General features: G+C 35.7%; 1 protein-coding gene across 4 annotated transcripts in view; it reads left to right on the top strand.

Moving 5' to 3' along the window:
- Positions 1 to 25,221, top strand: part of NME7 (NME/NM23 family member 7) — a 242,747-nt gene that overhangs the window by 75,217 nt on the left and 142,309 nt on the right. For all 4 annotated transcript variants that reach the window (XM_082438536.1, XM_082438537.1, XM_082438534.1 and 1 more), the window contains one exon: positions 23,325 to 23,389. In XM_082438536.1, the coding sequence (XP_082294662.1) occupies positions 23,325 to 23,389 (65 nt within the window). The remainder of the gene's footprint in view (positions 1 to 23,324; positions 23,390 to 25,221) is intronic.

The raw sequence follows: 25,221 nt of genomic DNA on the forward strand, positions 1-25,221 counted from the left end.
ATTTCTGGCACTGTAATACAGTGTCTAAAACTCTTAGAGTTAAGAAGTCCTTCTTAATGGATAAACTTGGTCCTGGTTGATGTCTCCTTGCAGACATTTAGAGGATGAGTAGTTTTGATTGTTTGAATGTTACTGTGTGAAAGCAGGAGGATTGAATAGATTTATTCCAGGCTTAATTGTGTGCCTTTATGATTATAGTTTTTTTTTTTTTTTAATCAATGACAAAGCAATGAGAAATCACTGTGTCTTTTATTGTTGGAAGACAGGGCTTGCTCTTCACACCTGACTGGAATAAAAAAACATCTGTTGCTAGGCAGCCAAAGCACTAGCACCTAGCAACTGTGATGTGTGCATCAGGAATCTTAGGCTCTCTTCAGAGCCTAGTGAAGTGTAGTACAAGCAAAAGATCTATCTATACTCAAATGTCTAAATTAGAAGAAAGAAGAATATAAAAGAATGGCAGAGAGTTCAGTGAAAATCCTACTGTACCTGGCAAGGATGATCATAGTATATAATGTTTGGAATGACTGTTATAATTCTATGGCTTGACACTAATTATGTGGCCTTGAAGATATTTCTTGACCTCCTAAAGCTTCATTTTTTTGATCTGCAAAATGGAGGTGACAGAACCTATGTCATAAATAAGTTAATACATGTGATGCACTTGGAATAATTTGCATAGTAGGTATACAATAAAGTGTTAGCTATTAACAGTAGCAGTTTTAGAGATTATATCACATGACACATTTTTAAAAAACCTGAAGTAGTTGTGTTTTAGTTATCTATTGCTTTATAACAACCATCACCAAACTTAGTTCCTTAAAAATGGTTTCTCACAGTTCTGTGTATTACCTGGGCTCAGTTGGGAATTCTCCTGTGGTATACCTGGGGTCACTTGGGTGGCTTCATTCAGCTGGGAGCTCTGCTGGAACTGAAATGTACAAGATAGTTTCTCATCCTTCAGAGACTTTTTCCACATGGCATCTCACCGTTCAGTAGTCTATCCTAAGCTTCTTTATGGCATGGTTGCTGGCTTCCAAAAGGAGCATTCCAAGACAATCTTCAGTGTGCAAGTGCTAATCAAGCCTCTGCTTGCATCATGCCTTAATGCCCCAATGGCTAAGTCTAGTCATGTGGCCAAATCATTATGAGAGGAATTACACAAAGGCATGAATACCAGGGATCATGATTCACTGGGGACCGCGAATGTAGCAGTTTCTCTCAAGTGGTATAAAGCATCCTAAGACCTTAACACGGTAGGAATGTGGTACTCGAACCCAAACCAGTGGTGGTGTGTAATTGTATGCTAGACAGTGCTTCTCAAACTTTAGTGTGCACCAGAACCACTTGGGGGACTTTTAAAATGCATATATCTGGGCCGTAACTTCAGAACTTAGTTTAGTAAGTCTGGACTAGAGCCCAGAAATAAGCATTTAAATAGTCTCCCCAGGTTGTCCTGATGAACACCTAATGTCCAGTATAAAAACCATTTATCAGAAATTTTGCAGACAGGGAACACCCTGCATTTCCTCTGGTGATCTGCCTGTATCAGAAGCTGGCCTTAGGAAATTTTATACCAAGTGGAAGATTCCTAGCTTGTTCTGTGTGGCAGGTTAATAGCAACCATGAGTAAGGTTAAGGAAGAGTCACCTTTTGGTTTTCAGTTATTCGTGTGACTCTATGGGGGTAGTTCTCTGTGCTAGATTTCAGGTTGGTGAGAATTTCTTGGAGTGATGGAAAATTTGGGTATCCAGGGCACTCTGTTTTACCAAAGTAGCATCTCAAATACTTGTTTATTTCTATTTAGCAATTGTTTAACAAAAATAACAGAAAAGTTTATCTGTGGCTAGGCAGTCCTTAGATTGACATTTCTCTCTAGTGAGATTAGAATGAAACCCATTTTCATTGAAAGAGCGCTAGAAGAAGTGTAACATTAAGGAAAGTGACTTCTAAGATCTCTCAGAAGTCTTAGTGTAGTTGTAAGCTTTCATAACTTTAGGACTATAAATGCAACAAACTTAATAAATAACATTTACAAAATTAATTTAAATTTCTTTTATAGTTATTCCATTTTTTGTATTTTGAATAATAAAGTTTATGTTTTGCTAAATATTTAAAAAAGAAATTTATATCATTAACTTTCAAATCATATTTTATTATACATTTGTAGCATTTATACTTCTAAGTTACTGCACTAAGACTTGTGGGACATCCTGTATGTATATTACTTGAGGGATGATGTTTATTGGCAGGAGGATTATTTTATTTGAAAATAAGTTGGAAACTTCATTTTCCCATTCCTTTTTTCCAACTTTTTTGTATATTAGGATTCAGGAGTCACCTTTCAGGGAATGATGTTATTGAAGCAACTTGACACATTTGCCTTTGAGATATTGATCTGTTGACCTGTTAGATTCTAGATATGCACAGAGTCTTTGAGGAGGAACAGGATCAATGCAAGGTTAAATGCAGAACTTGGATGACAAAGTACCACTCCGCTTGCCTATTTTTCACATATATGACTATTAGAGGACCATGTAATTTTAGATGTCATAACTAATGTTGAGCATGGCTAGAAATGGTCTAGACTTGAGGAAAACCTGTCTCAAAGAGTTTGCAAAGACAGTGTGTTCCCATTCTTCTGCCTTGGAGGAATCTCTGGTACTGGTTTATGTATCTCCTCCTAACTCCTCCTCTGCAGAAATGCCCATGTAATTGCACAGTGACAGAAGGAAGACAGGACTTGCTTCCACTAGGCTGTGGTTCTGCTCTTCCGGCTGATTCCTTCCTGCAGCCCAGGAGCCGGACCCATGTCTGTGGAGCTGGGGTCCAGGGATTCAGGCCACATCGTGTTACTTTATCAGGAAATATTTTAAAACTGAAAAGCCACATGATCTCGTGTGGTAAGACTTTGAAAGATGATTCATGTTACATGACGGATTATAAATGCTGAAATTCTGACAGTATGATTACAGTTGATTCTTATGAGGAAGAAAAAAGGCACATATCTAAAGAAAAGATGGTACCTTACAAAGGTGGAAAGCTTGGGTTTCCAAATGACATGTTAAAAGACGGGAGCAGTAGATACTTATGAAAAAATGCTGAAGGCACATGATTGCTGTAATTACTTTTTGAGTTGTTTAATAAATAGTACCCTGCTTTTCTACATATTCGCACATCTTTCCTACTCTAGAAAGTCTGTGGTTCAAAGGTCTTGCTTGTTTTGGTGGTTAGTTCATTTGTAACCTATTACCACCTTACATCAACTATACCTCTGTGTATGGTGGCTTGTGTGTGCCAAGTGGGAAGTTATTTCTCCACAGCCATTTTCATGGTGATCATCATGGAATAGCTTAGTTATCAAAGGACTGGTTTGCAATGTCTCTTCAGGGTAATCTTAAGGATATTCTTTCATTATTGAAGTATAGTTTATTTACAGTGTTGTGTTAGTTTCTGGTGTATAGCAAAGTGATGCAGTTTTATATATATATATACATATATATGTATATATGTATATATATATATAAAATTAAGGATTTTAGTTTAAGCAGATTGGAGAGAGCTCAGATGTGCTTGAAGTGTATCTTGAGATTTTTGGTATTGATTTATGCCCAGATTCTCTACTCTTTATTTTTATTCTTTAGAGTATCCTGGATTTGAGGGCAGGCAAACTTTAAGCCAAATCTTACTTAAGCATTAGGCTGAGTCAGAAGATGAAATTTCCAGTATGAGTTTTATGGTGTTTGGCTTTGTATGATGATAGTTTTCATTTAACCTGATTGCTATTAGTTAATGTGATTCAAAACACATGCCTCAAATTCTTAACAAGTATAGTGTGAGGATAAATTGGGTAATATATATAAAACCAATTTGAGATCTTTAGGAAAAGTCATCACTCTAAGGAAAAGTTCTTACATTGATACATAATTAAAGTTGAATGTTTTCTTTAGGAACTGTGTTCTTTAGGCATTGAAAATACCAGAATGCTCCTTTTAAGGAATAGACATCAAAGAGATACAGAGGTGGGTCATGCTGAGTTTTAGCCAGGAATTTGTCTTGTTAACGTTTATTGGAATTTCTCTTGTATTAACAGAAGTAATATGCATTACAGAAAATATAGGAATACAGAAAAATGTTTGTTTTAAAAATCACTTCTACCATTCAGAGATTCTGTTTACAATGTGGCATGTTCTTCCTTCTCTGTCAAACAGCTGAACACAACAATATGGATGAATTTCACAATCTTGAAGTTGAACAAAATAAGACATAGAAAGTTAGAAGCCATATGATTCTATTCATAAGTTCAAATATAGGCAAAAGTCAACTATGTTTTTCAAGAATGCATATGTAGGTAGTAAAGAAAAAAGAAGTACATGGAAAAGGTTATCCCAAAGTCAGGTAGTCTCTGAGAGGAGAGAGGGTGATGATTGGAGAGGCACACCCAGAGGGCTTCTAGGGTCCTGGCAGTGTTCTGATTTTTTTTTTTTTTTTTTGACCTGAGTGGCGGTTACCATATATGTTCACTTTAATATTATAAAACAGAGCATATCTGTTATATATTTTACCATAAAACATATACATTTTATATTTTACAGTAAATATTTAGAAATTGGGCAAGGCATAGAATAGATGGTATAGTATGTTCTTATTTCCTTAAAAACAAAAAGGCCATATCCATATATTTGTACATATGTTGACTATTTCTAGAAGAATATATAAGAAATTACTGACAGTGATTTCCCCTAAGAAGAAAGACTGAGATTCTGGGATGGGAGGGAGATTTACTTTCACCATATACCCTTTTACTTCCATTTTGCATGTTTTCCAATGAGGAATGCTCTTAAAAATGATGTGAGACAGGGTAGGGGAAATTAAGACCAAAAAGTCAAAACTTGAGAATTTAATACCTTTATGACTTCCTTTTTAAGATGATGCAGGTTTGGAGTAGAGGGATTAAGGAAGAATTGAACTGAAAATTAAAATCATAAGCTTTTCAGATAACATTCCCCTTTTTCATGGCCAGGAGGATGGTTATTGTGATATTCTGTTGTCCTCAGAGATCTTGCTCCCGGTCATGGTTCTCGAACTTTAGTGAGCATCCAGATCACTGGATCCAAATTGTTAAAATACAGATTCCTGGGCTATACCTTCAGAGTGTCTGACTCGGTACATCTGCATTTCTAATAAGTTCCCAGCTCAGGACAATGCTGCTTATGTAGGGATCACATTTTGAGAACAACTAGATGGCAAAGCTTCCCCCTACATAAGGACATGCTGGAAAATAGAACAAAAATGGAGGCCCATACCCAGTGCATATAGTGTGTGCTTCCAGCAGACAAGGAGTCAGAGTTATATAAAATTTGTGGCCCATGTTGTGGCATTACGTCTGTTTTTAAGCCTGTGAGTGGCAATGTAGGTCTTGCCAGCCGAGGAAATCAGAGCCATTTAAAATCAACAGAAGAAACCATGTTCTTGTAGTAAGATGTCTAAATTTGTGATCTCCTTAACTGTGACTTTGGATAACTGGAATAAAGAAAATAAATGTTCATAATTTTGAAAAGTGTGCAAAAGACAAGCTTTGAGAACCTTTTTCTTTATATGTCTTAAAAAAAAGGATACAAAACAACAGAGCTAATTTTAAGAAAGGGAAAAGATTTACTTTGTTTTGTTCACGTTAGAGTTTATGGATCCATGGTTTTGATTTACTTTTTCAGTCTTTTTCATTGTGCTTGCCTATAAAAGTAACAGATTTCCATTGATGAGTTATAACATGTATAGCACTTGTATAATTCATGAAAATCTGCAAACATAAAGTCAACTTCCAGTGGGACTTGTGCTTACTCCACCCTCCAGAAGAGGGGCTGGCCTATTTTAAGATTAGGAAGGATCTCCCCCTACCTAGAAGTTGGCAGTATCCTGTGCTGTAACAACATAACATTGCTTTGTGATTGTGTGATTAACTTGTTTTCCGTGGTAACCTGGCATTAACTTTGGACTTCTGATGACCTATTTGCCTAATACTAAATTTTCAGTTTCTCCTCTGTCAACCTGGTTTTTCTTGGACTGTCCTTGTTTTAAAATTGTGCTCTTATTTTAGCCATGCTAGCTGTTCTTGGCTTCCTTTGCTATACTGAGCCCATCCTTGTCTTCCCAGTAAGGAGGGGTTATTGATGGCCTTTTCCTGGAGATTTTAGATCCTGTGGGTCTTCTCTGTTGCTCCTGTGTTGGTGTGGAGCCTGCCTTTACTATTTTCTACTCACTTAATTACGTTATGATGAATTTTAATATACCAAGTTACCATATTGTGGGTACATCTGTAAAGCTATATTGGTTACTCTTTTTATTGCTTTGTAAGGAATTACAGATTGTGGTTGTTAGGACATTGGTAAGGGAAATGTGCATTTTAGATCTGGGTGTATGGTGCAAGTGCAGAATCAGAAATGCTATTAGATGAATTAGGTCTATATTTTATAAGCCTACTTGCTACTGGAATAAATTATGATCAGCTAATGAATTAATTTGAGATCCTTTAAGACTTAAGTGCCTTACTAGCTCTCAATTTAACAATTCTGTTGAATCCAAACTCTCATCTGCAATTGATTTAATGTGATTCTACAATATTTTTGCTTACTAGCCAGCAAAAAATAATAACAGACGTTTGAAGCCAAACTGATCTGTGGGTTTATCTTTTCATTGGATTAAAAATTACTGGAAGGGCTTCCCTGGTGGCGCAGTGGTTGAGAATCTGCCTGCCAATGCAGGGGACACGGGTTCGAGCCCTGGTCTGGGAAGATCCCACATGCCGCGGAGCATCTAGGCCCGTGAGCCACAACTACTGAGCCTGCGCGTCTGGAGCCTGTGCTCTGCAACAAGAGAGGCCGCGAGAGTGAGAGGCCCGCGCACTGCGATGAAGAGTGGCCCCTGCTTGCCGCAACTACAGAAAGCCCTCGCACAGAAACGAAGACCCAACACAGCCAAAAATAAATAAATAAAGGAGTTCCTTTTTAAAAAAAAAAAAAAAAAAATTACTGGAAGATTGTCAGTGAAGTGGTATTGCCTAGTAACATATTGCTGTCTAGGAAACAGAAAGCTTTTCCACCTGGCTTTTATGCCTAAATTGATTTGTTATGCATGTTTGCTAGGATTAGTACTAAATTCCTTCTGTTGAATTCAGTAATGTTTGTGATTTCTTTTGTATTTTGGCGTTGAAAATTAAACTCTTAAACTCTTATAATTTCTAGCTTTAACTTGGCTTTACACTAATTACATTTTAAGGAAACACCAGCCCTATTTTTTAGTTAAAATGTCTTTTATTTCATTAGATTTAAATTTTAAAAGAAATCAGATTTCTCCAATTTGATTTAAATTGGTTATTAATATTAAACACATCTGTTTATGTATCAGTTTTGTTAGTTCATGCATTCTTGGCTGTATCAAGATTAAAACTTTTCTTTCACAGATCCTACCCAAGTAAAATGCAAGATTTCTTTTTGACACTTTTTTATCCGCCATTTTTATATCTCACCCACCCCTATATTAGTATCAGTATTGTGGAGCGTATCATCCAGGTTGTGATGAGTTGTCTTGTACAACAGACTGGCTGCTTTTTTTTTTTTTAATTGGAGTACAGTTGATTTACAATGTTGTGTTAGTTTCAGGTGTACAGCAAAGTAAATCAGCCATACATATACATATATCCACTTTCTTCTAGACTCCATTCCCATACAGGTCACTACAGAGAGCCAAATAAAGTTCCCTGTGTTATACAGTAGGTTCTCATTAGTTATCTTTTATATATAGTGGTGTGTATATGTCAATCCCAATCTCCCAATTTATGTCTCCCCTCTTTCCCCCTTGGTAACCATTAGTTTATTTTCTACATCTGTGACTCAATTTCTGTTTTGTACATAAGTTCGTTTGTACCATTTTTTAAGATTCCACGTATAAGTGATATCATATGATATTTGTCTTCCTCTGACTTCTCTGACAATCTCTAGGTCCATCCATGTTGCTGCAAATGACATTATTTTATTATATAGGTACCACATCTTCTTTATCCATTCCTCTGTTGATGGACATAGTCCATGTCTTGGCTATTGTAAATAGTGCTGCAATGAACATTGGGGTGCGTGTATCTTTTTGAATTACGGTTTTCTCTGGGTATATGCCCAGGAGTGGGATTGCTGGATCATATGGTAGCTCTATTTTTAGTTTTTTAAGGAACCTACATACTGTTCTCCACAGTGGCTGTACCAATTTACATTCCCATCAATATCACCTCTCACCAGTCAGAATGCCATCATCAAAAAATCTACAAACAATAAATGCTGGAGAGGGTGTGGAGAAAAGGGAATTCTCCTACACTGGCTGCTTCTTTAATGTTGAGTTTTGTAAGTTGTTTTGCTCACCAAAATGTCCTTTTCATGGGCACTCATTTCTATGAATAAGATCTTGTTTTCGTCTGTTTATACCTTATTATTGCAAGGAGTAAGTTTAACATTCATAGTAAAGGTGTTTTTCAGGTTTTTCCACAGTATAAGGGTGGGTTCATTGGCTGCAAGGTTGCTTTCAAGTGTACAGTTTACTGTAGAGTATAGATATTATAATATCAAGGGAAGATATCACAACTCCAGGAAAGACCTTAACATCAGAATAAGTTATTTCTACAGAAAATATTTTTTGGTGGCAAAATTGAAACTACTAGATTATTAAACGTGAAAACCAATTTTGTCATAATTTTGAAGAATATTGTCCATTTACCTTGTTAACAACTTAACTTTGCTCTTAACTATTTTATCTCTATAAAACAGTCTTCTAGAACTACTAACGAATAGTAAAATGATCAATTGTTTCCTTTCTTTTTTCCTTCAAATTTGTTAAGCTTCAGAATGGTAAGAAGGAAGGAAACCTTAAATTGAAAAATCAGTAAGTTGGGTGATGATCTTCTGAACAATCCAAAATTTACTAGATATAAATTCTATATTCTTCTGTTACTGGTTTTACATTATATATTCAGAAGATCAAAAAAGATAAGTAACACACATAAATAAATGTATTTTTTGTATATTGTAGGAGAGGCAAACTCTTACCCTCCTAGTTTTTTTGGCTGGGCATGAGAATTAAATTGACATGAGACAGATAGATCAACAGGAGAAGAGCATACAAACTTATGGAATACAAGTTTTACATGATACAGGAGCCTTCATAAAGAAATGAAGACCCAAAGAAATAGAGAAAACCTACTTGCTTTTATATTAGGTTGAAAACAAAAGAGAGACAATTGTGCCTGTTGTGGAGAAGTGACTAAACTATGTGGGGAGGTTAAAGGAAGATAAGAATTATTTTAACAAGGTCTGTTTGTATAGAATTCTCTTGATCTCAACTTCTTATCCTTAGTGATGAGAATGCTGCTTTTCTTCTGGCATAGGGAGGACAACTTTCTTATGGGAATTTCCTCTCACTTTTAAGAGAAGGAAGGAAGGTCAGTGTTTTTCTTGTATTCTCTGTCTTTAAAGTGCCTTAAGTCAAAATAGTATACCAGAGCAACATATTTTGGGGTAGTATGTTCTGAACTCTTTAATATACATGAATTATTTAATTGAATGATCTATACAAACCAATTAAATATTTTGCCTATTTTATTGTAATCTAACAATCTCAGATCATCTGGGGCAAGCAGAACTGTGTTTAAAATTCAGTTCTGTTACTTACTAGCTATTTGGGCATGTTGTTTAACCTTTAGTAGAGAAGGTAAACATCTATAAAATGAACATTATAATAGTACTTTCTTCATAGGGCTCTTCAGAGGATTGCAGGAATAATATGACTAGCATGTACAATACACATGAGAGAGAAGACTAGCTGTTCTTCCTAAATTTGTTCTTCTACAGCGTAGGCTTGTTTCTGATATGTGACTGTCCTGTCAGAGACTGTATTTCCTAACTTTCCTTGTACGGCCATGTCACTGGGTTTATTGGAAAGGCTATCTCTCTTTCATTGAATTGCTCTTTCACCTTTATCAAAAATCAGCAGGGCATATTCATTTTTGGTTTTCTCTTCTGTTCCATTGATCTATATGTGTGCCACTCTGCCGGTACTACACAGTCTTGATTACTATAGCTACATAATAAGTCAGGAAATTGGGTAGATTGACTTCTACTTTTTTTTGGAAATTGTTTGTTATTCTAGTTCGTTTATTTTTCCTTGTAATATTAAAATAATCTTGTCTAGGGAGTTCCCTGGTGGCCTAGTGGTTAGGATTCTGGGCTTTCACTGCAGGGGCCTGGGTTCAGTTCCTGGTTGGGGAACTGAGATCCCTCAAGCCACGCAGCGTGGCCAAAAAAAAAAAAAGAAAAAAGAAAATCTTGTCTATATTTACAAAATATCTTGCTGGGATTTTGATAGGAATTGTGCCAAACCCATTTATCAATTTGAGGACAACTGACATCTGTACTATGTTAATTTCCAAATCATGGACACTATATGACTCTCCATTTATTTAGGTCTTCCATCCAGCACTTTGTAGTTTTCATATACAACTCCTGTGCAAGTTCTGTTATATTAACACCTAGTAATTTTTTTCTTTTTGAGCTATTATAAATGGTATTATAGTTTTAATTTCAGTGTCCACTTATTTATTTCTAATATATAGATATATAATTGATTTTTGTATGTTTATCTTATGTCCTGCAACCTTGCTGAAATCTGTCATTAGTTCTAGAATATATTTTGTAGTTTATTTTCTTTTTTTAGATGATTATGTCATATGCAAATGAAGAGATTTATATTTCTTCCATTCTGATCTGCTTGCCCCTTCCCTTCCCATTTTCCTTTCCCTTTCCTTCCCCTCTCCCCTCCAATCTCCTCCCCTTTCCTCCCTTCCCTTCCTCTCACCTTCTTTTCTTCTTGCCTTATTGCAGGAGCTTGAACTTCCAGCACTGTATTAAATAAGAGCAATGAGAATGGACATTCTTCTCTTTCATTGTTAGGCATAATGTTAGCTGTAGGGGTTTTGTTGTTGTTGTTTTGTTTTTGTTTTTGTAGATGCTCTTTATGAAGTTCAGGAAGTTCCCATCTATTCCTGTTTTCTTCTAAGAGTTTTGATCATGAATGGGTGTTGAATTTTTTTGAATGTTTTTTCTGCATCAATTGATATGATTGTGTGATTTTTCTTCCTTAGCCTTTTAATATAGCAGATGACATTGATATATTTTTTTTCAACAACACTTGTTGTCCAAAAGAACTATAGTTCTTTTTATATATTGCTGAGTTCTATTTGCTAACATTTTGTTAAGGATTTTGCGTCTGTATTCATGAAGGTTATTGATGTGTGTTTTATTTTTGTACTCTGATTTTGATATTAAGGTAATACTAGTTTTTTAAAATGAATTGGAATTATCCTATTTATGTAAATTTATGTTGCACTTTTTAAACCTAACATTGTATTTTGAATTTTTTCTGCACAATTAGATAAACTTTGAAAATATAATTTTAAAGTCTGAATAATAGTCAGTTATAGGAATATACTTTTCTTTATCTTTTTCTTGTTTTATTATTTATAATTAAAAATTTTATTATTAATAATTCTGTGGTTAACATTTTCCTATATAAATCCTTGTGAACACCTAAGTTATCCCTAGAATAATTTCAAGAAATTCTTACATCAAATAAAAACATTTTAAAGTTTTTAATAAATCCCAATTTATCCTCCAGAAAGAGGATAACAATTAAATATTTCCACAGCTGCATGTCTATGAGACTATCTGCTTCATTATATTCTTTTTTAAAAAATAAATTTATTTTTTAATTTATTTTTGGCTGCATTGGGTCTTCATTGCTGCGCGTGGGCTTTTTCTAGTTGCAGTGAGCGGGGGCTACTCTTTGTTGCAGTGCACGGCGTCTCATTGTGGTGGCTTCTCTTGTTGCGGAGCAGGGGCTCTAGGCACGTGGGCTTCAGTAGTTGTGGGATGTGGCCTCAGTAGCTGTGGCACATGGGCTTAGTTGCTCCGTGGCATGTGGGATCTTCCCAGACTAGGGATTGAACCCATGTCCCTTGCATTGGCAGGTGGATTCTTAACCACTGTGCCACCAGGGAAGTCCCTGCTTCATTATATTCTAACTTCCAAATACTATTGTTTGATTTAGTATGGTTTATTCTGATGTTCTTATTATATGGTATTTATTCTTATTATATGGTTTTTATTCTTGTGCCACTCAACACTGTCCCAATCATTCTTTAGGAGATTATTTGTAAATCTCCAAGATTTTGAATTTTGCTGTTAACCTTTATGGAAATTTTCTCATTTTATTATATGTTGGTCAAATTATATGGCCAATATAATTTCTACTTATTGTAGTTATGTTGATGGTATGTTTAGAATGTGCTTAATTTTATAAAAACTGCAGTATTCTCATTAATATTTTTATTGAGTCTGTAAGAACTTGAGATGGTATTTTTTGATTTCTCTTTTACTTCTAATATTCTTTTTCTTTATAAATATGTTATGTGATGCATTTTATGTATATAGACTTGTGATATTCTAGTTTTAACTTATTTATTTATTTATTTATTTATTTTTGGCTGCTTTGGTTCTTCGTTGCTGTGTGTGGCGAGTGGGGGTTACTCTTTGTTGAGGTGCACAGGCTTCTCATTGCGATGGCTTCTCTTGTTGTGCAGCACGGGCTCTAGGCGCGCAGGCTTCAGTAGTTGTGGCACCTGGGCTCAGTAGTTGTGGCTCGTGGGCTCTAGAGTGCAGGCTCAATAGTGGTGGCACACGGGCTTAGTTGCTCCATGGCATGTGGGGTCTTCCTGGACCAGGGCTCGAACCCGTGTCCCCTGCATTGGCAGGCGGATTCTTAACCACTGTGCCACCAGGGAAGCCCTAGTTTTAACTTTTTTTTTTTTTAATTTTATTAATTAATTAATTAATTAATTTATTTTTGGCTGTATTGGGTCCTCATTGCTGGCTCTAGAGCACAGGCTCAGTAGACGTGGCACACGGGCTTAGTTGCTCCGCGGCATGTGGGATCTTCCCAGACCAGGGCTCGAACCCGTGTCCCCTGCATTGGCAGGCGGATTCTTAACCATTGTGCCACCAGGGAAGCCCCCCCTAGTTTTTTTTTTTTTTTCCCCCCCTAGTTTTAACTTTTTTATCCTAAGAACTTTTTCTCCTAATTTTCATTTTGTCCGTTGGTAACATTACTATGCCTTTGGTGTTTTGGTTTTGCTTGCTATATCATTATCATTAAATTTTCACCTTTAATTAATTTTACTTTCTATGTCATATAAATAGAACATAAATAGAACATAGTTGGGCTTTAGCATTTCACTCACACTGAGACTATATATATATATATATACATTTTTTAATTTTATTGGAGTATAGTTGATTTACAATGTTGTATTAGTTTCAAGTGTACAGCAGAGTGAATCAGTTATACATATACATGTATCCACTCTGTTTTAGATTCTTTTCCCATGTAGGCCATTACAGAGTATTGAGTAGAGTTCCTTGTGCTATACAGTAGGTTATTAGTTATATATTTTAAAAAATTTTTTGGCCATGCTGCAAAGCATGTGGGATCTTAGTTCCCTGACCCAGGGATCAAAGCTGCGCCCCCTGCAGTGGAAGTTTGGAGTCTTAACCACTGGACCGCCAGGGAAGTTCCTAGTTATCTATTTTATATATAGTACTATATATAAAATAGAGACTATCTTTAAATGGGGGTTTATCAACTGATTGATCCTACATTTGCCATCTTATTTTTTGATTTTGATTTTTTATTTCAAAAAAAATTTTTTTACATCTTTGTGCATATGTGCCAGTGTTTCTTGTTTTTGTTTTTTTATTTTCTTAATTATTATTATTTATTTTATTTATTTTATTTTTGACTGCATTGGGTCTTTGTTGCCGTGCGCAGGCTTTCTCTAGTTACAGCAAGCCGGGGCTACTCTTTGTTGCGGCGTGCGGGCTTCTCATTGTGGTGGCTTTTCTTGTTGCGGAGCACGGGCTCTAGGCATGTGGGCTTCAGTAGTTGTGGCACACGGGCTCAGTAGTTGTGGCTCACGGGTTCTAGAGCGCAGGCTCAGTAGTTGTGGTACATGGGCTTAGTTGCTCCGTGGCATGTGGGATCTTCCTGGACCAGGGCTCGAACCCGTGTCCCCTGCATTGGCAGGCGGATTCTCAACCACTGGACCACCAGGGAAGTCCCTATTTCAAAAATCTGATGTAATATATAATATAAAGTGTTACCTTGTCATTTTTCCCCTTGGAGGGGTTTTTACAGGCAAATTTTCTGTTTCAAATTCTGCTTAAAGTTTTACATATTCCTTATGAATCCACAGAAATTGTTTCACTGATGCACATGCTCATCTACTAAGACAGGGCTCGAGCGCTCTACAAAGTTCACCTCAAATATTTCTAGGAGTTTGTAGTGGGAGAGAGAGGCCTTGCTTTGTCAAGTGCTGTGTAAGGACCTCCTTCTTCCTTCTTTTCTTGCTCTGCTTCCCCTAATTTGTATCTCAATGTTTGCCAGGCACTGCTGGCTTAGACAACAGTGGCTTTCCTTCTCCTGAGAACCAGTGGGTTTGCCAGGCCCTGTTGTGCCTGTAGCTGGGTATTGCCCTGACCCTGTTATCTGCTTCTCATCCGTCATTGCAGCCATCTCATTTGGTGTGACCTGGGCACTAGCATTAGCCTTCTTGCGGTGTACCGGTGACACAATATTCTCTTTGAAACGAGACATGTAAAATGCTTGCATTTTAACAGTATGGCTAAAAATTAAATTTGTGCTCATTCTATAAGCAAAGCTATGCATCCTAACTCAGGCTATTCTTGGCTCTAGTCTACTCTACTGCTGCTATCATTAGCTAATAGTGCTGTTGTGTGCCCCTGGCTGTTCTAAGAATTTTACATATACAGACACATTACATCCTCATAAAAACCGTATGAGGTAGGTATTACCATCTTTTACAAACGAAGGAAGAAACTGAGACCATAGAGAGGTTAGGCTGAGATAGGCAAAGGAGGAGGCTCTTCAGACTGGATTATTTACCAGCCCTTACATCTGTGGCCTGGAGAGTAAATGGACACACTTGATCCCTGGCCAAATATATCATATGTAGTCATTGTTGATGGTCTTCCTCTCTGTGCCACACTGTGAGAGGTTTTACTCCTCTTCGGCAGCTGTAAAGAAAGAGAGAACAACTCGTTTTCAACTCTAGGTTATTATGAGCAATATAATCCTATTTCAACTCATAAGGGCTGCCTTTCAGTCTAAGTGGCCTTCTTTGCAGGGATGACGATAGGTAACAGAGCCAAATCAAGGCAGATCTGTTAACATTGATTCATTTACCCTGACCAGATACAGGTCAGAGGGAGAAAAAAATGGATTCTCAAAAATATAGACTGTATTTCAATTTATGTATTTATTTAAAACTGGAAAAAAAAATCCCATCTTTTTATTTCCATCTTAAATTCAAGCCAGATTTTCACAGTAACTCTTGGGAGAAGCTTTTCGCAATCCCCAAGACTCTCATAATGTTGCTGCATTCATACCTAAAAAAGCCTTAGACATTATATTAGCACCTCATTATACCTGCTTGGGTGACCTAGGGTACCTTATGTGGTACCTGTGCATCCATCCTGGACCATGTAAGCCTGGTGCCCATTTGTTTTCTTCCAAGTGGTGCAAACCATGTGATGTTATGTGATTTAAATTGTGTGAAAACCTTTACTGTCCTTTTTATCTTATTGATACCAGTGAGTGTTAAAAAAGTGCCTGTTTCATTCCATTGCCTTGCAATTTTGTTTCCATTATTTGGTGCAAGTTTATTTTTATTTAAAATGTTAAGTCTGCTATTTCTAAAAATACTGTTTGAACTTCAATGTACCTGAATATTTTATTGTCAGTTACTTTTCTTCCACTCTCCAATCATGATCATTTTATGAACTTTATAGACAGAAAGAGAGATCTTCTAATCCCAGTTTTTGATCATTTGGCTATGCATAGGATTTTTTTCTGGGATATTTGCTGATTGTAATTCTTTCATCAGAATCAACACCCATCAGAATACCACAGCTTTCAAAATGTACTGTTTCTTCTTTCTCCACCCTTTCTTCTACAACCTTTCTTTCTCAGGGTACAGTGTGTCACCTCCTATATAAAAAATCCTACATAAAAAAGGGGGCTTAACGAGGGCACTGTTGGTACAACTGATTGAAACCCAACCTAAATTCCCTATTTGTCTCATTTTAGGGCTGGAAGAAGAATAGGGGTCGAGCCAGGCTTAGGGAGACTTGTTCAACATCCTTGTTCTCTCTGGCTTTCATATGTGCTTCTCTTTGACTATCAATTTCATGCTCGCAGATTAGCTTTTCACAGCACCTTGAGAGAGAGGCTGGGTTTCCAGCAATGCAAGGCTCATATACTTAGAAACACACTGGAAAGAACTTTTTTTATTTTTTTCCCCCTGTTCTAGCTAAAAAAATTCCAGGGAAGGGCTCTGATTGGCTTGTGTCAATTCTAGGCCCATTCCTGGGTGAATTATTTTGCCTAGGGAGCAGAGTGCTATGATTGACCTTGTTTAGGTCTGGTGTACACCTTTTGACCATAGGCTGAGGCCCATGGTTATAGGGTCACGTAAGAGGATGGCAACTCCCTTTCCAGTCAAATGGTTTAGTTTTCCTAAAAGAGAATGAGAGCTCCTAATTCCAGAAGAAGCAAGAGGTTTTAGAAAGACAAAGTAATCAATGTCTGATATTGATGATTGGATACAGGGTGGCCACTTATTAAAAAGGCTTTAGAACAATTCAGGTAAAAGGTATCAGGATATGAACTGAGTATGTGAAAGAGTGGAGATGGAGAGGTGATTTGACATTCAAAACATTTAGGTAGCATTCATGGAGTTCTAAGCAAACTATTAAAAAACAAATTAACTATGCAAACACCAGCCCAATAAAATAAGCCATCTGCTTTGTTCGACCCTTTTGAACATGTTTGCTGTGGGGCATGCAATTTTACTTTTTCTTTTGCTACTTCATTTACATAGTTATTGTCATTTGTTCAGTCACCTGAACATTTTTTGTCGAGAACAAAGTAAAGGATTATGGTTATTGACACTTTGTCATTTCAAGCTGTTAAACACAGAACAGGTTTCTTAAATGCCTCTCTGTCCTGCCTCTGCACATAACCAACTGAATATAAAAGAAGCAGTATCCTTGACTCAGGTCTGACTGTTCTTGGCACAATGTCAGTGCTGCTTGGACTATAAATTTTATTGGTTTATTTGTGAATAGAATTATTCTGTTAAAATGTTACATCCCACAAGGCATAGTTTAATATGATTATAGATTTAGAATAGATATAGATTGTAGATTTCTCTTTGCAGTGGTTAATGCATAGGGCTAAATATTACTTTCATATCTAGATCAGGATTCTTTTTTTTTTTTTTAGATCAGGATTCTTATGTAATCATGTAAAATATTTTCTTTATTATAATAAATAAGACCTCTTTTAGGCATCCTTGAGATCAAATCTCATAAGTACTAAGAATTTATTTGCCTTTTAAAATATGTTGACATTTGGACTGATGGTGCCGAAGCAATGGTGGGTAAAACTGCTGGTGCCTTAGCACAAATCAGGATAGTGGCAACAGACTGTACTAGAAGTTAGTGTGTTTTTAACCATCTTGCATTTGCAGAAAAAAAGCCACTTTCACTTAAGAGTATCCTTGATGAAACAATAACAATGATTAATTTTATTAATTTTTTACCCTCAAGTCAAAATATTTTTAATATTCTGTGTGAAGAAATGGGAAGTATACATAAAGCACTTTTTTGTTTGTTTTGTTTAAATCTCACTCCAAATGAGGATGTTTCTTTTCTTTTCTTTTCTTTTTTTTTTAATTGGCCTTTGCAGAATTTTTTTTTTTTAATTTTATTTATTTATTTATTTATGGCTGTGTTGGGTCTTCGTTTCTGTGCGAGGGCTTTCTCTAGTTGCAGCAAGTGGGGGCCACTCTTCATCGCGGTGCGCGAGCCTCTCACTATCACGGCCTCTCTTGCTGCGGAGCACAGGCTCCAGACGCGCAGGCTCAGTAGTTGTGGCTCACGGGCCTAGTTGCTCCGGGGCATGTGGGATCTTCCCAGACCAGGGCTCGAACCCGTGTCCCCTGCATTGGCAGGCAGATTCTCAACCACTGCGCCACCAGGGAAGCCTCCATAAAGCACTTCTGATGCATACTGAAATATAATGCTATCTTTAGGAAAAGCACATGTACAGTTGTTTGAGTTGTGAGCTCAGCTAAATGCCTTTTTCATAGAATACCATTTTTACTTGAAAGAATGACTCACAAACTGTGGTCATTCAGATATGGATATTTGGCTGGCATTTTCTTTAAAATAAGCCTATCATTTAAAAGAAAGGACACCTGACAGTAGTTGTTGCCCAAGAAAAAAATCCAAAAGAAGATAAAATTACAAATAAAAATTAGAGTTAAGAACTTGGAAAACTGTATGCACCACCTTGAACTCAACAGCTTTCCAATACTTAGATTATTCTGATGAAATTGGTGGTATTTAACAAATGGGATTTTTTTTTCTTTTGATGTGGTATAATAGAGAGTCATCATTTGGAAGATCTGCATAACTCAGTGAATTAATATTTTCCAAATGATCAGTGTGTATGATGTTATAAAATCATGCATGGATAAAAGATTTATACAAAGTACAAGATTGACCAGTGGATTTTAATGCAACAGGGTTAAAAAAAATGTCGTTGGTAGAAGTTTGAAATTATATGTTGCAGTGAGCTTTTAAGAAACTACCACTTGTCAAGTAAAGAAGAATATATACAATTATATTACAGGCTATTAAAATACTACACCATTTTCCAACTAAATATACTTTAAGCAAACAACACATAACAGCAGGTTGAAAGTTGAATGCAGCTGCTTTTCATTAAATTAGACATTAGAGATTTTTTAAAATGTAAAACAATATCTCTCTTCTCACTGATTTTTTCATTGTTCTGGAAAACAGTCATTTTTCTCATAAAAATCGTATTTATGTTAAAATGTAAATATTTTTTGTTATATTTAAGTTAATAAATATTTTAAAATTTGCTGTTTAATTTATAATACAACAAATTTTTATCAATATAACCTATTTACATAAAAGTGTTTTAGAGTCTTTAATAATTTCTAAGAGCTAAGGGGTCCATGAGACCAAAATATTTGGGGAACTTCTGGCCTATAGGATAAAATTCAAACCTCTGTATGTGGTCCAAAAGTCCTTCTATCAGTGGCTTCTACCACCTCGCCTATGATCTCTCCTGTCTCATTTCCCCTCATCAAAAGAACTATGTTGTTTTACCTCTCTGTACCTTTGCTCAGTGCTCTTTTTGCCATGAATATCCGTTTTCTTTTAGCTCTCTGTCTAAAGTACTGTCTCCCAATGCCTCTTGGGACATTTATCTGTGTAATACTGTTTGCCATAAATTCTACTTTATTTGAAATTAATATAATCATTACAACTTTCTTATACTTATTGTTTGCATGGTATATCTTTTTCCATCCATTTTCTTTCAGCCTACCTGTGTCTTCATATTTAAACTTGCTTTCTTATAGATATCATATAATTGGATCTTGTTTTATTAATCCATCTAAAATCTCGGCCTTTACTGATCTCATTTATGAGGGCTCCATCCTCATGACTCGAGCACCTTCCAAAGGCCCCACCTCCTAATACCATCATATTGGGCTACATATGAAGTTGGTTGGCACACAAAAATTTAAATCATAGCAAGGGGGAAAAGGAGGCAAGCCTTTACTTGTTACGATTGCAGGTAAATGAAAATGAAGATTAAATTCTAAGAGCTTGTGGTGGGGTAACTGAGACTGAGGGCATGAAGATAACTGTTCAAAATACTTCAGGGCTTCAGAAGACACTGAGGAAAGAGTTAGAAGGTGGACTGATGGTGAGGGTGAGAGGAAAAATGGACCAAGTAGAAAAGAATAAATATATGGAAAAAGATATGAAAAAAAAGATTGCATATTGGAGGAGGGTGAGTCTATCCAGAGCTGGAATTGAAGCTTACAGCAAGGAACCAACCTTTTTCTTTCCTTTTTAAAAGGCTACCTATATCATGAGTATAATCACCTATATGTTTTTCTAATCAATTGCCTTTATTTTTTTTACATTTACCTTGAATTCATTAGGATTAATGTTTGTATGTGGCATGAGGCCAGTATGAACTTTTTTCCTCAAACTGTTAAACCAAAAAATTAAAAATTTTTTCCCTTCTCTAATTTTAATTACTCCTTTACAATTTTCTGGTATTTTCTAATTGTGCTCTGAAGAGCTTTAGAGTTTCTCAGACTTGGATCAGTCAGATAGCTATGATTGTTTTTTCCTTTGGTTATTTCTTTTATTAACTTTGTAATTCAGTGAACAATATTTGTTAACTACCTACTACATGCTAGACACTATGCTAGTGTCACTGGAGATAAAATGAGTCCTAAAATGAACATGGCCCTTGCCTCAGGGGGTTATATTGTCTAGTGAGTTTTACATATCAGGCTTTCATATACACGTTCCTGTTTTTCTATTGAAACTTGCAGAAAGACAGTGAGATTTGGAGACCCACTAATTTTGTAACGTTGAGCAAGTTATTTGTCTTCTCCAAATCTTCATATATTCTCACCTTATGGTGGGATGGTAGCCCCTGTTTTAGTGTATTGCTTTAAGGATTAAGTGGAATAACTTCATATGAAAGGGCTCAGCCCCCAATAATTAATTTACTTTCTTCTTTCCTAACTTTTGTCTATACTTTTCCTATTGATAAAAGACCTGGAATTTTGGTTAACATTCCTGTGTCCAATGCCATCTGAGTGTTTGGTACAGATTACTAATAGGTTATCTAACTTCTCTTTCCTAACACTCTGTTGATATGACTTTCTTTAATATCATCATACCATCTTGCTTAAGCCAAAGGAGTTATCTTAGTTCCAAGGTGCTTAATCTCCTTTAATTCTTAACTGTCCCTGTATTCTAAGAATTTCCTCCTTCTTTTGATACTACTGTAATATTTTCCTTCTTTATTCTTTTGCAAGTATCCTTTTACATGTCCCCAAACTTTAGATATTTTCTCAAAACTCATTCCTCCCAACTCTTTTTTTGCTTTTGGCCTTCTTTTTGTCAAACAAGTAGTCATCTATTCTCATCACTTCAGCTCTAACCTCTCTGTAGCCTAATTATATCTGTCTATCTATTGGAATACAACCCCATATTACCAATGTAGTATAGAGAGTTTATTCATTCATTTCTTGATGATTTTTATTGCCGTTGGGTATGCTGTCTTCTCAAATGCTTATCAGTGTTCTGCTCTAAAATTTTGTTTCTATGTCCAGAATCATTCACTTTTTTCTTAATTTGGTTTCTTAGCTTGTTTTCTTCTTAAAAGTGCTATCATTCTTCTAGTTACTTAGACTCAAAACCTTTATTCCTTCATGTTCACACTCTATGTTCACTTGAGTCTTGTTACTTTAGTCTTGTTACTTTTTGTTTGGAAATATCTCATATTCATTACTTCTTTATTTCTCTACTACTACCATCCAGGTCCAGTCAGCATAGTAGATGACTTCAGCGGCCTTTGCTATTCTTTCTATCCCTTATTCTTTTCTTCAGACCAGCTTGCCCATTATTATTACATTAGTAATCTTCCTAAAATACTGTATTTATCCTGTATTCTCCTGTTCAACATTTTCAGTGATTCATTTCTTTTGGCAGTGTTTCTTTTGAAGGAAAAATTTTCTCGTGGATTCCCAGTGTTGACATAAAATATTTTAATTATAATGTAACTTAAATGTGTCCAAATATACAAGTAAATATAAACGTTTGCACATAAAACTGTATAACTAAACAGTTTACAAATTCATTACAAACAAAACTATAAAATGGATAAAATTTAAGTTAACAATGTGACAAAAGATGTTTGCTGAAACTTAATCAGTAAGCTCAACATGAATATGGTACTAAGTGCTCTGAGTTTGGCATGGGCCTATTCTACTCTTTTTTTAAAATAATTAATTAATTAATTAATTTGGTTGCACCTGGTCTCAGTTGCGGCAGGTGGGCTCCTTAGTTGCGGCATGTGAACTCTTAGTTGCGGCACGCACGTGGGATCTAGTTCCCTGACCAGGGATTGAACCCGGGCCCCCTGCATTGGGAGCTTGGAGTCTTAACCACTGCACCACTGGGCCTATTCTACTCTTGAAACTTCTGAGAAACGTTTGTTTCTACAGCATATTATGGTATCATTTGGTCTTCACTTGGTACAAACATATCATTTGAGAAATAGATCTGTCCTTGTCGTTTTTTTTTTTTCATCCCTCAGCCAGCTACAATTAAAATAGGCTATTTGGCAGCAGTAAGATAGTAAATAAAAATGCACATTCGGGCACTGATACTACTTGGTTTTTTGGGGTGATTAGGTGAGCATCAAGATGATCCAGAATATGGAGTGTGTGTGTGTGTGTGTGTGTGTGTGTGTGTGTGTATGAAAGAGAGAGAATTTTAGTTCACTTGAAAAAAAGAAACTTAGAAGATTTTTATAGAAGACTAATGGAATCTCAAAAATCAGTTCTAGACCTCCAGAGTCTACAAACACCATTATAAATGTTGCTATTCGTGGGATAAAGACCAAATTCCTCATGTTGACATCTAAGGCCTTTATCAATTTGGATTAAACCTCTTTCCTTTTTTTATGTTTTTCTTTTTTTGACTTCTTACTATTGTGTACACATATCCACATTTTTCCCAGAATTATGCCTTGTCTCTTTTTATACCTCTGTCCCTATATAATGCCATCTACCTATAGCCTTTAAGGGCCAGTTCATGCTCTCATATCCCCTTGAAGCTTCTGTTCCCCTCTTCAGTTATAATTTGATATTTCTCCTTCTTTGAACTCCTCCTGTGAACTCCTTCTGTATCTGGTACTTTAACATTTCATTTTTTTTTGTAGTATTAGTTTAATTGTTTGATTTTCATATTCTTTACATCACTAGCCCTCAGGGTCCTTACAGGCAATAGTAACTTAAATGTTTTTTGCATAATCTTCAAGATCATTGTTGGTATTCCTGAAGCACTTTACTAAGTGAATCAAATGGGATTACAGTATTAGGGGTTTAGTTTCCCTCAGAAATATGTGATTCCTTCCTATAGAATGTAAGCAAAGTACTTTGATATAGAAAATTTGTGTTTCTCTAAAACTAAAATGCCTTAGAAATTTTATATTTTTTGCACTCATTTGTTCTGTATTTTCAGGACTGCTGGGGAAGATTCTGATGGCTATCCGAGATGCAGGTTTTGAAATTTCAGCTATGCAGATGGTAGGTAGTTTGCAATGAGTCATAACTTACTGAGGAACTGTGTTTTTTTATTGAAGTATGCTGTAAAATTTTTTACATTGAATTTTCTCTGTGCACTTGTGAACTCAGTGCATTAAAAATAAAAAGATATATTTGTTGAACTTGATAACCTTATAGTAAAAAAACATTTTTGAACTGATTTTACCTATATAATCTCTCACTAAGAGAACTAATATTCTAATGGTACATCTGTTTTAAACTTATAAAGCAGGTTTATATAATTCCTGGAACTTTAGTTGCAAAATAAATGCAGACTGAAACAATACATTTAGTTCCTCCAGACAAAATATAGAATCAAGCTAAATAGTTATAATGAATTTTCTGTTGTCTGGATTTGTGACTAAGAAGAGAATCAATTCAGATTTTTCCCAGGACCTTTGCTGGTTTCTGGAGTTTGCCTCAGGATCTTCTTTGGAGTTAGCACATTTCAGCCCCTCTCTTGGCAGTCACACCACTGGATCTCCAGAGCCCACAATCATTCAAAATTGCCCTGCTGTCACATTTCTAGGAAACCCTTCACTGAAGAAACAATATTAACTTCTATAGAGAGTCCTTCTATATCTTTGTGCTATACTTATTAGTGCATTTGACAATAAATTGGACACAAATTATTATAGGAATCATAAATAATTTATATTTTACAATTTTGTTGTTGGTGTTTCTTTTTTCCTCTTTTTCTTGCATTAATGGGGATTTTTTTTAATGATTCCATTTTATTTCCACTATCAATTTATTACTTATACCTCTAAATTTTTTTTTAGTGTTGTTCTAGGGTTTAAAATCATCTTTAATTAGTCTATCTTCACATTTTACAATTTTTGAAGGCCAGCAAGTTTGCGTTATTATGACAGTGAAATGCCAGTTTTGGAAAGAATTTTCTTACCAATATAATTTATTTGCTCTTCTTCTGAAAAGGAACTGCTTTTGATGTCTATGAAGTCTTAGGATCACCCAAAATCAGAGGTCAGGGCACTAACTGAGGTTCTGCCTATTTTGTATCCTGGATTGGTGGGAATGATAATAAGCTGAGAAAAGGTCAGAAATATCAGCTAGTTTAGAGAGTTATCAGGCACAACTTGGAGACTGATGAGGAAGTTAATAATTGAAGAATCTTATCCAGGACTATAATGAAATTGTTAGCCAAAACGTTCTCAAATTATTAGCTTGGTGATGTAGTCACAGGGTTATAGGACCTAAGCCTCCTTAAGTAGTAATCCTTGTGGAAATTTTAGAATTAATCATTGATCTAACTCTAGGCCTACAACCTAGAATAGTGATTTCCATAGTAGGTGCTCAGTGAAAAAAAATAATTAAAAAAAAAGAATCAATTGAACTTATGGGGGAGGCATGGTAGTTTAGTGGCAATCGTGTCGTGATTTTTGGAATCAGAAAGCTCTATTTCTGAATCATGTGTCTTCTGCTTTCTAGGTATGTGAACTTGGCCAGATTTTAAGGATTCTTATCTTCAGTTTTCTCAGCTAGGCAATGAGAATATTATTTGCCTCAATGGATTATTTCATGGAATAAATGAAATACCCCTACACAATACTTTGTAGAATTTCCAGTACAAGTTACTAAGTATTTAATAAATTATATTTTCTGTTATTTTATGGTATTAGTAATATAACAATTTGTATGAATATCAAATAATATACTGAAATCAAACAAAATTCCCTCCCTGTAATAGTTACATTGCCTATGAAAATAAATCTTCCTAGTTTGAACTATTGTCTGGGTAGACAGAAACTTCTTAGTGATCTTCAATCCTGGCAACAATAAAGAAGCAAAGTAGG

Source organism: Balaenoptera physalus, assembly GCF_965194825.1.
Source record: "Balaenoptera physalus genome assembly, chromosome: 1".
In the NCBI taxonomy this organism is placed as follows: Eukaryota; Metazoa; Chordata; class Mammalia; order Artiodactyla; family Balaenopteridae; genus Balaenoptera; species Balaenoptera physalus.